Source organism: Balaenoptera acutorostrata, chromosome 15 (assembly GCF_949987535.1).
Source record: "Balaenoptera acutorostrata chromosome 15, mBalAcu1.1, whole genome shotgun sequence".
Classification (NCBI taxonomy): Eukaryota; Metazoa; Chordata; class Mammalia; order Artiodactyla; family Balaenopteridae; genus Balaenoptera; species Balaenoptera acutorostrata.
Genome location: NC_080078.1, coordinates 79,897,673 through 79,915,175, shown reverse-complemented (window position 1 = coordinate 79,915,175; position 17,503 = coordinate 79,897,673). Strand labels below are relative to the sequence as shown.

The 17,503-nt window shown below is 46.8% G+C and overlaps 1 protein-coding gene across 2 annotated transcripts in view; it reads left to right on the top strand.

Annotated features, from left to right (window-relative positions):
- ATP9A (ATPase phospholipid transporting 9A (putative)) overlaps nucleotides 1–17,503 on the top strand; it is a 137,652-nt gene that overhangs the window by 43,888 nt on the left and 76,261 nt on the right. For both annotated transcript variants that reach the window (XM_057528702.1, XM_057528701.1), the window contains exons 5-9: nucleotides 7,280–7,338; nucleotides 8,635–8,686; nucleotides 10,731–10,825; nucleotides 14,288–14,368; nucleotides 15,149–15,224. In XM_057528702.1, coding sequence (XP_057384685.1) covers nucleotides 7,280–7,338; nucleotides 8,635–8,686; nucleotides 10,731–10,825; nucleotides 14,288–14,368; nucleotides 15,149–15,224 — 363 coding nt within the window. The remainder of the gene's footprint in view (nucleotides 1–7,279; nucleotides 7,339–8,634; nucleotides 8,687–10,730; nucleotides 10,826–14,287; nucleotides 14,369–15,148; nucleotides 15,225–17,503) is intronic.

Below are 17,503 nucleotides of genomic sequence, written 5' to 3'. Positions count from 1 at the left end.
ATCCCCTCTCCTCCTACTTGGAATCCACATTGAACCTGATCAGAGACTTGAGAGGTTCTTATTGGACTTCTATGCATTCTATGACTTTAATTGTAGAGCTGTCTTTCCAAATTAATAGCATTCAGTGGCACTGCAGACACCAAAGCCGAAGAAGAGAGGGTCTTGAAGTAGTAAAAGACCCAGCAAAACTTTGTTTTGTTACTTGAAAGATTTGGGTTGGGTCAGGAAAGAGTAATTAGTCAAGGAATTATTTTTCTTTATCCTAGTCCTTACCAAACCAAAACTTTAATTCTGGAGGGGGAATCTGCCTTACTTATCACAGGTAGTAAGGGCAGTTGGATTTGCATTTTTACCAGATGAATTCCAGGGGTCTTCATACCAGGAATGTTTTCTCAGACTAACTTGTGATCAAGGGCTAAATGAAGCAAGTGGATAATTAGCCTTGAAGGAAAGTGCAAACAGAAGCATAATTAACACAATTGCTGATGCTTCTTTCCTGCTGGGGACATCTGGGCACATGGTGAACCGTAAGTCGTAAGCCAAAGGTCTGTGCAAAATGGAGAGAATCCCTCTCATCTTCAGCTTTTTAGTACATATGTGGTGTAAAAAACGGAACGGATATCTTTCCTCTTCTCCAGTTCTTTTCAGATTGTTCCTCCGTGCTGCTCTGTTCACCCTTTCCCAGTTACAGAATAACCTCAAGGATCTCACTTCCATTTGAGAGTGATATCTTTTTTTCAATTTAGTTCAAAATCCACTTTGCACCATTATTTAGGATTGCAATTAACGTGACTAAGATTTGAGGTCTAAGGACACACATATGTTTCTTTTAGGGCGTTGTATTCCATTGGAGTTCATCAGGAGAAGGTAGGATAGTGCAGGGAACGTGTTCATTAATGGGGAGTTGTTTAGCTAATAATTAGCTAAACGAAAACGCTGTATTCTTAAACACAAGTACTGTTTGTTTTCAAAGTATGAACTGTGTTCAGACTTAGGAGAACACTAAAACTGCTTTATACTTTTTAAAAGAAGAGGGTTACAGTGATGGTCTTTTAAAAAATTTTTATTTTATTGAAGTACAGTTGATTTACAATGTTGTGTTAATTTCTGGTGTACAGCAAAGTGATTCAGTTGCATGTGTATATATACTCTTTTTCATGTTCTTTTCCACTATGGTTTATTACAGGGTACTGAATCTAGTTCCCTGTGCTATACAACAGGACCTTGTTGGTTATCCATTCTATGTATAATAGTTTGCATCTGCTCAGTGATGGTCTTTTTGATATTACTGCCGCAGAAGTACTGCAAAGGTCTTTACTGAGGATCTCAAATACAGCTCAGTAAGCAAAGCATTCCCCTTCCCAGGCTTTCCTCATTAAGATTCAGAGCATTAGCTTTTACAAGTCTTAAAATAGGTCTTGCCAAACACTTTCCCATAATTCTGACAGATGTGAAGTTTGTTATTTCAGACCCATAAGGTTCCTTTTATTCTTTCAGACTACTCAATTTGACTTTATTACAAATCGCTGGTGAACTGATCTATTGTTTAATTTAAAAAAAAAACCAAAAAACCCTGAAAAAAAAATCTCACATGCAAATTGCACTGTTATCTTTCCCAAAAGGTATTTCCCCCCTGCCGGGGATGTTGGTCTATTTCATCATTATTGGGCACCAGAAGCAGGGAAGGGCCATTTATGTATTTATTTTAAAAGCCTCTGTTGGGTATACACTTGTTAAATTTAAACTTCAGCCTTTCTTTTTAAAGTTCCCGCTAATTTAAACAAAAGCCCCAGGAAGTGGCCCGTGGAATTTATAATAATGCTCTTCCACCCTTTGCCTGTTTTCAAATAACAGTCTTTTCTTAGGCTTTGGGGAATGCAGACAACCCGATCGGAATATGAAAATTTCAACTTTCAACCTATGAACTCTGCCGGGTCTGCAAGGGCGTTTTCGTGTCAAGCCCAGGAAATGTACACATGCTGTAGAATTTACAACTCATCACTGCCACAGTCAGATTAGAGTGCGAGTTAAAGAGTTATACATTAACCAGGGTTAGTGCATGGAGCTTGCTGCTAAAGACCTGCAAAGGCAATCAATGTCCTGCAGGCACAATGAAAAATAGAAGTATAGCTGGAGGTGTTTGGAGGTCAAAAAATTGGCCCACACGTACTAGTGCTCCGGAATTTACTTCTTTTTTTTTTTTTTCGGGCTGTTCTGCAGTGTGACTGAATTGTCATTTGCTTGTTTCGACTCAAGGGAAACATCTGGTTTCTCTCTGCAGTATAGACAAACTGCCCTTATTCTGAAGCTCTCATCCATGAAAAGCATGGTTTGGGCTCAATGGGTTTGCTTATGAAAGGCTCGGGGGTCCATCTCTGCAGAAATAAACAGCTCTAGTAATTGGAAGTTTGTTCCCCGTTATAAACTCTAGCTCAGAGGTGACCTGGGTGAAGTGGCAAAAGCTGAACGGGATGCATTTATTTTATAGAAGGCATTTTATGATTTAGGATGTGGCCGGCAGAGAATCTGCCACTTAACCTTTGAAAAATCTCTTACCCAACTTCTGTAGAGTTTCTGCAAAGATATGTAAGAATCCCAGAGCCTAGAGGTTGGAGATTGGGTGTGACAGAGTCCAAAAGAAAAAAGAGGTCTGCGGGGCAAAGTGAGGAGTTCTTTGGCTTCAGATCTTAGACCACGGCTGGATCTTCTTGTGCACTTTATAAAGAAGATGCGAATGGGTGTTATTACTCCTGTTCAGGACCAGCTATGTAATTTGTGGGACTCAGTGCAAACTGAAAATACGGGGTCGCTTGTTTAAAAGTTATTAAGAATTTGAAGATGAAAACAGTAGGTCATTCACCCAAGGGTGAGGGGATCTATGTGAATACACAGGTCACATGCCCATGGGTTGGACTCTGCTTCTAGAAGTTTTAGGAATCTCTAGGGTAGTTGACACACAAAAGAAGTAGGGGTGCTTGGGAAGTATGTCTGCTAACTTCTCAGGGGGGTGTTGGGAGAGAATTTTCTTCTAACCAGATAATGGAATGTAGGGAGAGCTCCTCTCGCTTGAGGTAGGTAATAATCACTGTCAGTGTGCTATTTTTCATGTATCGTATTCTTTTGCTAGGAAGACGGGAGCTCTGCCACCGTGCGAATGTTTCTTGTTCTTTTTTTTGCAAGAATATTGGTAGAAAACTCAGAACAGTGGTTCACGTAAGGTTAGAAATTATGTGTTTTGGGCCCTTTCCACAATTTTCAGAGTCTTGTCGTTCTGGAAGTTAATCCCAGCCACTGAGTGCTCAGATTTTCTCACTCTGGTCCTCTTTCTCTCCTGCCCCAGCGGTGCCTTCCCTACCTACTCGTGGGCTCCTTAGAGAGGGGCGTTTCATTCGGACGTCGGCAGCCAAAACCCCAGTAAATGTTGGAATCGAAATACTGGTCTCTGCTTCCCCTTCTCTTTCCTTCCTGCCGCCTTTCCTCCTTTCATTCTTCTGGTTTTATCTGTCTTTTCTTGTTCAGAACGCACAGGTACACAGACACGTGCTAAATGTGTGTTCTGTGTGCAGGCCTGAGCTACACATTTTTGATCACCCAAAAATGGTAGTGCGGCCCGAAAAGTCCAAATGTATGGTGAGGACCGTGTGTTGGCTCAGTAGAGCGGGTGAATCTGAGGGTCTCCCTGTGTGGAACCTGTAAAGCTGAGGCTCATCCCTGCCAAACACTAAAATGCTAACGAGGGAGCCGGGGCTGAGAAACCCCCGTGACCTCAGGGTGGTGCGGCCCCCGCTGCCCTCCTCCTGAGGTGGAGCCAGTTACAGTAGGAGGGTTTGTCAGAGGGATCGGCCTGCTGGGTTTAGTCAGAAACTGCTCTGCAAACACAGCGGATTAAAGGGTTTTTGTTGAGGTAGAGCAGATGGACAGAGAGGCAGAGTTCAAATTAACCGATCATAAATCAGGACCCCGCCGTGGAAGGGAAAAATCTGGGCCTGGTCACTTAAAAGTTTGAGCTAATTTAATTTATTATATCTTTTCCTTATTGGAAGAGCACTTCATGTTTATTATAAAAAAAATTGTCGTGAAGAATTTAGGAAGTATTTTTGCCAGAGAAAGGGGTAAATCGCCTCTGTCCCTAGAGGGAATCACCCTTAACCCTTTTAGTATAATCCTCCTGATTTTGTCCTTTGTCTCACTAACACACACGTATATCCATATGCAGTTATTATTTAATAAGAGTTATAACAGTGCTCTTCTTAGGGTTAGATATTAAGAGCAAACTTGTGAGTAGGTCTTGAAGATCAGAACACAGGCTCAGGGATGGTTTGGGTCAGGCCACCAGCATAAATTTCAGTAATAAAACCAAAGACAATGTGTAAATTTATGTTCGGGAAAGTGAGGGCGAGCTCAGGCGAAGGAAAAGCTCACTGGCTCAGGGGGTGGGGGGCACGCTGAATTTACGATCTTCCCTCGAGGAAGGCTTTGATAAGCTGTCCAGAGAGAGCAGTGTATCTGTATGCATTTTTCCTGTTGCCCCCTCGTTGGGCAAGAAGAATTGTTCAGGCCGGGAGAGAATCCGGCGCGTGGAGCCCACTCTTCATTCAGCCGTTTCTAATGAGCTGACTCTTAGGATTCGCGGATGTTCTCCATTCCCTCTGCAAAGATATCGACACAACGAACGCTTGAGGCTAGTGGGTCCCGCGGATGCCCAGGCTCAGGCCATTGGGTTGAATTCGTGCTTTACGAAAGCAAGGCCCTATCAGATGCTCCCTTCCTAGGGGGAGAGAGTCTAGCCGTCCTCAGAGCCATCTGCCACGTGTTTTCTAGAAGTCGTTCGTGTTCAAGAGCTGCCCTTTTAGCACCAGGTCTTCTCACTGTTACCATGACAAAATTTAATTAAGTACAGACATTAGTTAAAAATCAAACCCTGTGGAACCTCTTAGAAGGAGTTGTTTCAGTTGAAGTCATTGGAATGCTTTGAAACATCTTATTTCGTGGTGAATTACTAAAAAGACCCATGGCATTAAATGATGTGAAAAGTGTATGATAAAATAACCTGCGTTGTGCACTAGCTCCTAGTGGGTGAGTGTTGGGTGTTTGTTGAAGGAGTGAGTCCACGGTGGGGGACAGCAGATTCAGAACTCCCAGGTCACCCTTGCTCTGGGGCATATACTTTATCGAGGAGGACTGAGAATCATTATTATTTTCTTCTCTCTTGGCTGAACATTTATAAGCTACATGGGCTTATTACGAGACGCCAACATGAAGATTTTTATGGTGTCGCTCCCTTGTGTGGGAATTTGATCCGTCACCAGAATAAAGACCCATGTCCTCCACAGGCTTATTTATGGGGCGCTGGACCACCTGGCCCCCCAAGCCCTTCATCTCTTTCTGTTCCGTGTGATGCTTTCTGTCTCGCTAAAGGCGTTCCAGCCTGTGGCCACACGGATGCGTGTGCTACGCGTGTGCGTCACTGTCTCCCGTCTCACGCCTTCCTTCTTCCTGATGCTGGTAACCAGTGTCCTTCATCTGGTTAATTCTGACCTCAGCTCTCCTGTAAAGCATTTGTTGATACCTCCCCATACCCCAGCCCGTTCATTCATTATTTGTCTCTTGCCTCCTTCCTGCCCCTGGAGTGCGAGTTCCATGCATCCCACCCTTAGAACACCTGGCCTCCAGCAGGCACTCCGTTAAGGGGGCTTGAATGCGGAGTGAATAGTCACGAGCCTTCTGGGTGTCAGGCACCGTTCTTGGTCCCCCTTCAGTGGGGGAGGTCTCCTTTTCTGCTCCCTTTGCATACTGGACTTACTCCCATCCTTTCACACACTATTTTGCACTAACAGCATTTGTCTTGCTGTCTTTCGCACCAGCTCGTGGGTTTGCAGACTACAGCCAGTGGGCCAAATTCAGCCCACCATCTTGGCTCGGGAGCCAAGAACATTTTTTACATTCTAAAATATAAATATACAAAGACTATTCGCCCTTGGGGAGAAGAGTTGTTGGGAGAGCTGAGATTGTCCACTGGCTGCAAAACCTAAACTGTCTGCCCTCCTGCTCTTTATAGGACACGCTTGTCGACGCCTGCATGAGACCATGAGCTTTTTTTCAGGACAAGGGGACTGTCTTTGATCTTCGAATTCCTAGAACATGGCACTTCAGTAAATGTGTGTGTTTTTTTTTTAAACTTTGGGTTTATTTATTTATTTATTTATTTATTCATTTATTATTTATTTATTTATTTATTTATTTATGGCTGTGTTGGGTCTTCGTTTCTGCGCAAGGGCTTTCTCTAGTTGCGGCAAGCGGGGGCCACTCTTCATCGCGGTGCGCGGGCCCCTCACTATCGCGGCCGCTCTTGTTGCGGAGCACAGGCTCCAGACGCGCAGGCTCAGTAGTTGTGGCTCACGGGCCCAGCTGCTCCGCGGCATGTGGGATCTTCCCAGACCAGGGCTCGAACCCGCGTCCCCTGCATTGGCAGGCAGACTCCCAACCACTGCGCCACCAGGGAAGCCCAGTAAATGGTTTTTGAGTTGAACCGAAGTCCCTCTTTTTCATTCCATCCTCTGGAGTCAGATGAGGGTTTGAATCTTGGTGCTGACCTGTGCTAACTGTGAGACTAGGGGAAGATGGGGCCTCTCTGAGCCTACTTCCTTTGTCTGAAAACTGGAGATAATATATTTTTCTGGTGGCCTTTGAGAGGAGCAAGAGAAGCCATCAGGACGTCAATATCTATACAGCGCTTAGCACAGAATTAGTGTTTAATGTGAGCTGGTATTGTTTATCCAGATAAACATCCAGCCAAAGTTATGTGATCTGATCATAATCATATAAGCTGCACTACAGAGCAATCGCAGATTTAAAAAGAGTCAGTCATTTTGGGTTATCCTCTTTCTGTTTGATGGTGTTGAGAATTAAGTGTTGACCTTCTGTCCATGGATCTGACTCTGAATTTTCTTCCCCATTTCTGTGTGTGTGTGTGTGTGTGTGTGTGTGTGTGTGTGTGTCTGAATCTTTTATGGTGCTGATTTAGAATAGCTTCTAAGGTGCTGTTAAGACAGAAGATCTTACTTGAGTGAGTCATTCCAGTGCTACGCGAAACGGGGATTCATTTTTGGAGCGGCCTCTGCGGTAGGTGAACCTTTTCTCGGAGAGACAGGAGATGCAGCTGCCGCTGCCGGGCTCGGGGGCACGTGCTTCTGGGTCCGCAGGCTAGCGGACACCCTGCAGAGGTGCGCAGACTTGGAAGGAATTCAGATGTGATGTTTCTGGGCCTGTTTCTTTGCAGGGACAGTGAAGGTGAAGAGCTCCAGCATCCAAGTTGGAGATCTTATCATTGTGGAGAAGGTGAGTGGGGTCGTGCAGCTCCTGACGGCTGCCGCGTGGGCGCGTGGGAGAGGGACGTCATTGCCCCCGCTTCACGCATCCCGATGCAACGTGTGATTCGTGTATCTGGTGGCCGAACTGGACGTTTGCTTTCTGGGATTCTACCCAGAAGCTTTGCCTGGGGAGAAACATCTCTTTCCCATGAGACACACACACACAGAATATTTTTTCATGGTTTCTGTGTGCTTCTTAGCCAGAAATCCAAGTTACAAACACAATTCCAAGGTTTGATTTCCTATTTGATGTGCTTGTTGTTTTTGGAGTCTTTTTTTAAACTCACCATAATAAAGTATTTCCTAGAAGTCTGCTGGCTGCATAAGGACATAAAAATAATTGTCATTTACCTCTTGAACAATTTTGTCTCACATTTTTTGACTTAAATAACATTGTGCTTTTCTGTCATTTTATGGGGAGTAGGGGTTAAGTGAAACATGAGAAAGTAAAAAGGCCCCAAGTGCATTTTTAAAGATAGTGATGTTGATATGTTTGTTACTCCAGCACTCATACCTTTTCTTACTGTGTATGTTTGGGAGGTGTTGGATTTTGGGGGTGGCCCTGGAGAGTCTTGGAATCATATTTGATTAGAAAAGGATCGCATCTTAACTTGTTTCTGTAGGAAGTGAACTATGCTCTCTTAAAAGGATTAAATCCAAGAACTCACAGTTGATTTGGGGTAAAGTGAAGCTCTCCTGGGTGGCAGCTCAGAAGACCCACACAAACCTCTTTATGTTATGACATACTTGCCTGTTCACAATTACATGAGGCCCGCTGTTGGCTTCCCTCTTTTTTTGAGAGCGGCTTTTGTTGCTTCTTACTAACTTGACTTCCTTATTAAAATCCCACTCGAAGCCAAACATCGAGCCGGAAAATTGGTAGAAGCAGAAAGCGTGAGCCGAGTGTATGTATGTCTTTAGTTTCAGCAGACAGCCTGGAAGAAAGCCAGCTAGGGGAGCAGGCTTTGGGCTCCCGGGTCCTCTGGCTGCAATTTCAGGAGGTAATGGTTGGATTCGCCAGAAAACTAGAAGCTCTCTTTCCGAGATAAGATTTCAATAGGAGATTAGTAAACGTAACGGCAGTGTGCAAGAGTTTTCAGATTCAAAACAAAATAAATCCCCAGATCTGTCTTTGACAAAGGCAGACACTTAAAAGAGGCTGTGCGTTTGGGTTGCTCCCCTCCCCACCGAGGGGGCGGGGGCTTAGGGATGGAAACCTCACACAGGGGCATTCACGGTAACAGTCTTTCTGTTCATAACGCAGAACCAGCGGGTCCCTGCTGACATGATCTTCCTGAGGACATCAGAAAAAAACGGTAAACATCTGGGATCAATTTTGAAAATAACCATTAACCTTTCAGTGGTAATTTGGCAAAATAATCATTTGAAAATGTAACAGAAGTAGATGATCATTTTGGAGCCATGGAGGCAAGTCAAGAACGTTTCTTTTCATAGAGCAGTCTTAAAAAAAAAAAAGAAAAAAGGTTTTTGGTGCGCGCAGGTCAACAGATTTTGATCATCGCAAAGATAGTCGGACCCGTGCTGAATCACAGCTGGGAAAGTCACACACAGTGGCTGTGCTTTTCCCCGCTGGGCTGCATTAAGCTCAACCGCAGGAGTTGGCAGGACTGGGAAGCGTGTCGAACAAACAGAAGCAAACAGAAACTCCTCTGAGAAAATACTGGGAGGTGTGTCATGAGATGGGGCAGTAGAGAAGCTGGGGGGAGAGATTAGGGGTAGGTGGCCTTTCCCCGCCTTGGCTCATGAGTGGTGGGGCCATAGTCACCCCTGCGCATCGATTTATTTGTCGTTGCAGCCTATTTGCCTGAGTGAACCTCTCAAGTCTCTTGCAAGACCCTACTTCTCGCAGTTACAGTTGTCTCTTGGTGTCCGAGGGGGATTGGTTCCAGGACCCCCGTGGGTACCCAAATCCACGGATGCTCAAGTCCCTTATATAAAGTGACGTAGGACACTCGGCCGTCTGCACCCGCAGGTCCTGCATCCGCAGGGCAGGCTCGGGGGCCCGGCTGCGTTTCCCACTGTGGCCGCCCCCGCTGCCTCCTGCTTTCCCCGTCGGTTGACTCAAATCTCCTTTCTTTTTATTTGTTGTTATCTAAGCTGTTTTGAGGAAACAAGGCTGTTTTTCTCTTGCCCATCAGGCATAATCAGAGATCTTCAAACGCTGGAAAAATCCGTATTTATATCCCTTTGAGGTTGCTGCAACCTCTTTTATGATGAATTGGATAAAAGTGCAGATGACATTATATACTAATAATATGTTAAATCATCCAGAGAGGGGGTGGAAGGCACTCCATTAAAACAGACTTCTTTTATTTATTTATTTATTTATTTTTGGCTGTGCTGCGTGGCTTGTGGGATCTTAGTTCTCCAACCAGGGATTGAACCCGGGCCCTCGGCAGTGAAAGCATGGAGTCTTAACCACTGGACTGCCAGGGAAGGCCCTAAAACAGTCTTCTTTTAAACACTGCAGCTTTGTCCTCAAATTAGTTCTTGTGTCCTCGGCAGTGAAAATGGAGTGTTATGGATTGGAGGTCCCAGATGTGTTCTCCCTTTCTTCCCCCCAAAAAATTAGAAGGGATCTTCCTGAAAGTCCTCAGAAGTCTTTAAGTGCGGTGTCAGGGAGTTCAGTACATTCTCTGTCTGATGAAGTACAGAGCTGACTGATTGCTCAGACGTGTACAGATCAGGTTGAAATATGTATCCACAAATTTTGCAGGTCGATAGTCACGGCAGACAGTTAACGTGGTCCTTGTGGTCCTTTCCCTGTTCTGAGCAGTTTGCATGGATCAGCTCTTTAGGCCTCGCAGCATGAGGTTGGCGCTGTAATATCCTCATTTGTGCCCTGGAGGAAACTGAGGCTCAGAGGGGAGAAGTAACTCCCTCAGGGCACAGCTAGGAAGTCGTGGAGCCTGAACCTGAACCCAGGAGGTCTGATTCCTGAGAAGGTGCTCGTAACCCCTGCCCCAGATGGACTCGAATGCTGGTTGCCCCATGCCAGCCGCCGTGCTGGGGGTATGATCACCCCACTGGATCCTTTACAGCAGGCTTGTGAGATCTGTGTGTCTCCCCATTTTACAGACAGGACACGCTGAGGCTTAGCAAGGTCCAGAAACTAGCCCAGGCTCCCACTGTGAGTGGTGGAGCGAGGATTTGAACCCAGATCTTTCTGACCCCGCAGCTTACGGAGGAAATGGGAAATCGGCTATTTATTTTCCCCTCTTGGTCGTTGGCCGTTGATTGGCTGTTTTTACAAGTACTAGAACCGGAGCTGCTCGGAGCCGCCATGGGAAGGATTCTTGAATTGCAGGGGAACGGACGGTGCCTGGCTTCCCTCCACAGGGTCTTGCTTCCTGCGGACGGATCAGCTGGACGGAGAGACGGACTGGAAACTTCGGCTTCCCGTGGCCTGCACTCAGAGGCTGCCCACCGCTGCTGTGAGTAGCCGTCCCTGCGGCAGCCCCGCTGGCGACTGTGTCACCTCAGGGCTCTCAGACTCGGGCCCCTCAGGGGCCAGACATGGGCCGTCAGGTGTGAGGTGGGGCTCCGGGGGGGTGTGGGGTTCTTGAGAGCCTCGAGTGCTTGCTGGCTCCAGGCCGTGTGGCCTTGTGAACGCAGACCTGGCCTGTAGGGATGGTGCTCTTTTGAGGGAAGCTCCAGCTCTAAGAAACCTTGACCAGATACCTGGCATAAAAGTAAAACCCAACGCAGAGCACGTTATTCCTCTGCTCCGAATCTCCAAAGGCATCTCGGCTTCCTGAGACTCGATCCTGCGGTCCTCGTCTCTCTGCTAAGTGCCTGACCTCAGCTTCCGGCTCTCTCCCCTCTGCCCGCCAGCTCCAGCCATACAGGCCTCTCCATCAGGCATGCTTCTGCCCCCCGACATTTGCCCTTGCTGTTTCTCCACCAGGAACAGTCAGACTCACTCTTGGTTTTTGTGTACAAGTCCCCTTATTGGAGAGGTGTTTCCTGACCACCCTCTCCTTGCATTCCCGCTCCGCTCACTTCAAGACAGAGTCTTCGAGAGCAGGGTTCTGTCGGTGTGTTCACTGCTGGGCGCCCAGCGCATGGAACAGCATGTCGAACGGTGCAGGGAACAGCATGCAGGCCCTGTCTGAGGGGGCGGCCACCGTAGCTGGAACCAACAGGCCCTCCGAGCTCCCCGGGGCCCCGCACTTCCCCACCAGCTCCCTGTCACTCATGCCTTAAACTGCAGAGTGAGGTAGGGAGGGAGCCAAAGAGGAAGTGTAAACGCAAGCCACCTGGGCTGGATGAGGCCTGGGGAGTAGGTTACAAAATCACAAAATGTAATTTAAATGCCCAGAGACTGACATGCCCTGTGGGTCGTCTGAAAGGATTAAGCAGAGCGCAGAAGCTTCTCCTGGGCTTGTGGCCACATTGATTCATGCCACTCCTTACTGCGTTCTGGGAGGAAGGGAGAGGGCAGGAGACAGTTCTGTGTCTCAGTGGAGTGAACGTAGCAATAAACGTGTCCGCGGTACTGATGATTTTTCATGGCCAATAAGATGGGAAATAGCACCATCCTTATTATTATTTGTTTAGACCAGGAATTCTAGTGAGTTTTCGACTGTGGCCAGGAGCCCTGGGGAATCCTTGAGATGGGGCTAACCAGTGAGGGTTAGTCCCATGATTTGAGGGACTCTGTTCAGGAGACAGTACAGAAGAGCCTAGAATCGTGAAGGTGCCCGCCGGTTCCACAGCTCTGAGTTCCTTTCTCGATGTGCACTTTGGAAACTTCACCCAGTTTCATAAACATCCGTCTTCTCCAGGCCTGGGCTGGCGTCCAGAGAGAGATAAGGTACCACTGTCTGTACCTTCAGCCTTAGTGGGCTGAAGGGGCCTAGTTGGGTAACAGCGTTTTGACGAAGTCATAGATGAAAAGAATTGTATGGAAAGATTTACCTGAGTAATAGGTGAGTATATTCTATTTAAAAAGAGACTCAGGGGCTTCCCTGGTGGCGCAGTGGTTGAGAATCTGCCTGCTAATGCAGGGGACACGGGTTCGAGCCCTGGTCTGGGAAGATCCCACATGCCACGGAGCAGCTGGGCCCGTGAGCCACAATTGCTGAGCCTGCGCGTCTGGAGCCTGTGCCCCGCGACGGGAGGGGCCGCGATAGAGAAAGGCCCGCGCACCGCGATGAAGGGCGGTCCCCGCACCGCGATGAGGAGTGGCCCCCGCTTGCCGCAACTGGAGAAAGCCCTCGCACGAACCGAAGACCCAACACAGCCAAAAATGAATAAATAAATAAATAAATAAGAAAATCCTTTAAAAAAAAAAAAAAAAAAAAAAAGAGACTCAAATTGGAGGAACAAGTGAAAAGTGTTGCTCACAGCCTCCTCCCCAGATCTTACCTCCCTCTCCCAGGGGCTCTTGTGAAGTCAGTAGTGATTTTCCCAGGTCCTTTTTAGTGTAGTTTCTTACAGATATACAACTGCACACTTGCTGGTGGAGTGTGGTTTCTCATAAACGGGATTGTGCTGTAATTATGATTCTGAAACGTTTTTCCCTTCACTTGCTGTCTGTGGGCCTTTTTTATTTATCAGCACATAGATGCCACATTGCCCACACATCTGCATACGGGCATCCTGGATGGTTTGCAGGGAGCTCAGGGCCTGCTGAGGGCGTGGCCAGTAGCCTCTACTCCACTCCAGGCCCTTGTTGCTAAGGGGCATTGTGGACTGAATTTGCCTGACCACTTGATTTGGTTCCCCCTGCCCCTGTCTTTTTTATTGTGGCAGAATATACATAAAATTGACCATCTTATCATTTTTCTTTAATATATATATACATTTCATTTATTTATTTATTTTTGGCTGTGTTGGGTCTTCGTTTCTGTGCGAGGGCTTTCTCTAGTCGCGGCAAGCAGGGGCCACTCTTCATCGCGGTGCGCGGGCCTCTCACTATCGCGGCCTCTCTTGTTGCGGAGCACAGGCTCCAGACGCGCAGGCTCAGTAGTTGTGGCTCACGGGCCTAGTTGTTCCGCGGCATGTGGGATCTTCCCAGACCAGGGCTCGAACCCGTGTCCCCTGCATTGGCAGGCAGAATCTCAACCACTGCGCCACCAGGGAAGCCCCATCTTATCATTTTTAAGCGGACACTTCAGTGGTGTTAAGGACATTCACGCTGCTGTGCAGCCATCACCACCATCCATCTCCAGACTCCCATCATGGAAACCTGCAGCTCTGGACCCACTAAATACTGCTTCCGGTTCCCCCCCTTCCCCCAGCCCCTGGCAACCACCATTCTACTTCTTTCTCTATGAATATGACTACTGTAGGTGCCTCAGATGAGTGGAATCCTATGGTATTTGTCTTTTTGTGACTGGCTTATTTCACTTAGCATGGTATCTTCACAATTCATCCATGCTGGAGCAAGTGTCAGAATTTCTTTCCTTTTATTTTTTTATTAAAAAAATTTTTTTTTAACATCTTTATTGGAGTATAATTGCTTTACAACAGTGTGTTAGTTTCTGCTTTATAACAAAGTGAATCAGCTATACATATATCCCCATATCCCCTCCCTCTTGCGTCTCCCTCCTACCCTCCCTAATGAGTGTTTTGATTGGTATGAACAACTCTTGTAAACCAGAGTGTCGCAGGGGGGATCTGCGCTATCACTTAGTTTTGGAAATGCTGGGTAAACACAGAGAAACACAGAATCTTCCCTTTAGGGTCTCAGTGTGTCTTGGGATATTGCACGTAGTGACTCCTAAACTTACTTGCTGGAAGGTTTCTCTCCTTTTTTTACCTCTGCCCCGTGGTTTTGAGAGCTGTTTAGAAAATACATTTGCTTTGGAAAAATAGTGGATGCTTCCTGAAATCCCTTTAATCATACAGTGACTTCGTTTTACCTCCAAAATGTCACCCCCGTTGAACAGGACCTTCTTCAGATTCGATCGTATGTGTATGCAGAGGAGCCAAACATCGACATTCACAACTTTGTGGGGACTTTCACCAGAGTAAGTAAGCCTCGTGTGATGCAGAATCCGGTCTGGCAGGGCGCATGTCTGGGGTGAGGCCCTGCTACGCAGTGCTGACAAGTGTTTGTCAGGGAGTTGCTTTGTGCCAGGTGGGGTGACGTTTCCTTCAGAAGGCCCCACCTTGAAAGCTGACATATTGCTTCTCAGTAAAATCAACACCACTGGGATTTTCTTCCAGCCTCTGAACAGCTTGAATCACCTGACAGCTTGGAGCCAGTGTTATTGTAATTAATGTTAACTCTGGTGTCTGAAAGCAGTTACTCTTTCTGTCTCTTTCATGTGAGCCCCTGTCCTCTTTTATTCCTCCAAGTCCTATCTGCCAGGGTTATAAATTTTAAGCCACGGCCCAGCCTTTCAGAATAGAAATTAAATTTGGATTTGAATTATTTTAGTCCTGTGGGGTAATAGGTTTATAGAACCCAAATTGAATTGTTCCTGCTCTTGTTCTGGAAGCCCGAAGACTGACAAGCAAAGGGCTGTTTCTGTTCGACTTGCCTCTGCATTTTAGTTCTCACCTTGTAAAATGTTTCTTTAGTGCTAGAAGCCTGCATTTCTTAAATTGTGAACCATTGTTTTTCACCGGGGCGGAAACGCCAAGGATAAGAGTTGATGAGTTTGGCTCGCCTCTCCCAGCTGGGCTGTTGGCTTCCAAACAGGGGTCATCCTCTCCTCCCTTCTTGTGAAGAGCAGGCTGGAGACAGCCAGCGGGTCCTGCCCAGACCTTGGTGGGTCAGCGTGTGTCCACTTGTTCTTTTGCAGGAGGACAGCGACGCCCCGATCAGCGAGAGCCTGAGCATAGAGAACGCGCTCTGGGCGGGCACGGTCACCGCATCAGGTATGGTGCTCTTGCGGAGGAATGTGCTAACGATTTATTTGAAAAGGAAAGAAAATCCTTTTGTGTAATGAGAATAATCATCTGTCAGTTGGGGAAATGAGCTGTCGGTCAGATGGTGTTTTCCACTTGCTCCTGCACCGCCGGGGAATTAAACGGCCATCTAATTGCCCCTCGGACGTTCGGAGACGTCTGGAGGAGAAGCCGCCCTGGCCTGTGGACTCGGCCACAGCGTCCGCTCTGGGAATAGCCCTTAATTGCCACTTGAGATTGACGTCCTAATCTGTACCAGAAATTGGGTCAGCCTGGGCGTTCGGGCTGGAAGTTGTGTCCGTGAGGGCCGCCCAGCCGGTCCTGCCCTGGTGCACACGCCAGGCCCACGGGCCTGATGGAGCATCAGTGTTTAAAACTCCAAGATGACACAGAAATTCTCTGGACCTCTGGACTCCAAAACAGAGTTTGCGAGATGACCTGTTGAGGTGCAGGAGGAAAAGATTTGAACACTGGTGTGAAGCTGAGCAGAAGGGGCTCCAGGGGCTAAGCACGGCCTGCAGCAGCTGGGGTGATAGCAGTGGGGCCGCCAATCTGTCAGGCACGGGGCCGGGCCCTTCCTGTGTGTTACATGGTTCACTTAATCCTCCCAACAGTACCATGCGGGCAGGTGCTAGTATTGTCCCCATTCTGCAGATGAGGAAACCGAGGCTCAGTGAGGTTAAGTAACTTGCCCAAGGTCACACAGCACATGAAAGGCAAAGTTGAGGCTTGAACCCAGGCACTGTGCCCCAGAAGCAGAACTCAGTGTGCAGCTGTTATTATTATATTACATATGTTATATAATAATATATGCTATTAATAACGTAATTCCACTACTGGCAGCTTTCTGTCTTTACCATGGGATGAATCCATTTTTTTTTCCCCCTCTCTCTCCTACCAACCCACTTTCCTCTGCTTGATGCTGTTTTGTGGTTCTTTAGTACAACAGATGCTCAGTCAGGATGCTCTATGACAAGGAGGGGGAATGACCAGCACAGACTCCACACAGGCTGCCGTCCACAGACTCACTTCAAGCCAGTGGACAGAGATGAGCTGTCTCTTTTGGTTTTTTGCTGTGTTGTTTTTCCACTTTCAGCCTGTATTTGCAGCACAATCTAGATTGTCTCTCAATTCCCCTGGTGACTAAAGATGTAAGAAATTGGTCTTTAATATTCTGCACTGCCCACTGCCCGGCCACACCAAGGCCATGGCCGTGGCCACCCAGGGCAGGCGCAGCCCTTTCACCTCGGCCTCTTCCTGGCCCCTTGTCCACCCAGGTCTCTCTGAACTTGTTACTCTTCCTCACCAGCTTTTCTCCACTTTGAAGTCATTTGCTAACAAGTAATTAGTTATTCTTTTTAATCTTTAATAATTTGACTAAAAAAGAATTTGTTTCAATTTGCATTTCCTAGGTTATCTGGAAGGTTGGCCATCTGCATATATCTGTTTTGTTTCTTCCTATGTCAGTTACTTTGTGTGTCCTTTAGTCATTTTTTTGTTATGGTTCTTATCTTTTTCTTAATCATTTGTAAGAGTTTCTCATTTCTGATGCCTAAACCTCATATCCTTTTGCCCCCATCCAATTTATTATCTGTTTTTTTTTCCTTTTCCAAAAATTCTTCTTTTTTCAATTGAGGTAAGTTGATGTACAGTATTATATAAGTTTCAGGTGTACAACCTAGTGAGTCACAGTTTTTAAAGGTTATATTTCATTTAGTGTAATTATAAAATATTGGCTATATTCCTTGTTGTACAATATGTCCTTTTTGCTTATTTATTTTATACATGGTAGTTTGTACCTCTTAATCCCCTACCCCTGACTTGCCCCTCCCCCTTCCCTCTCCCTTCTCCCCACTGGTAACCACTGGTTCTCTATACCTGTGAGTCTGTTTCTTTTTTGTTATATTCACTAGGTAGTTTTATTTTTTAGATTCCATAAATATGTCATGTGGCTTTTTTTTTTTAATAGTAATCTTTTTATTTATTTATTTATTTTATTTTTATTTTTGACTGTGTTGGGTCTTCGTTTCTGTGCGAGGGCTTTCTCTAGTTGCGGGAAGTGGGGGCCACTCCTCATCGCGGTGTGCGGGCCTCTCACTATCGCGGCCTCTCTTGTTGCGGAGCACAGGCTCCAGACGCGCAGGCTCAGTAGTTGTGGCTCACGGGCCTAGTTGCTCCGCAGCACGTGGGATCTTCCCAGACCAGGGCTCGAACCCGTGTCCCCTGCATTGGCAGGCAGATTCTCAACC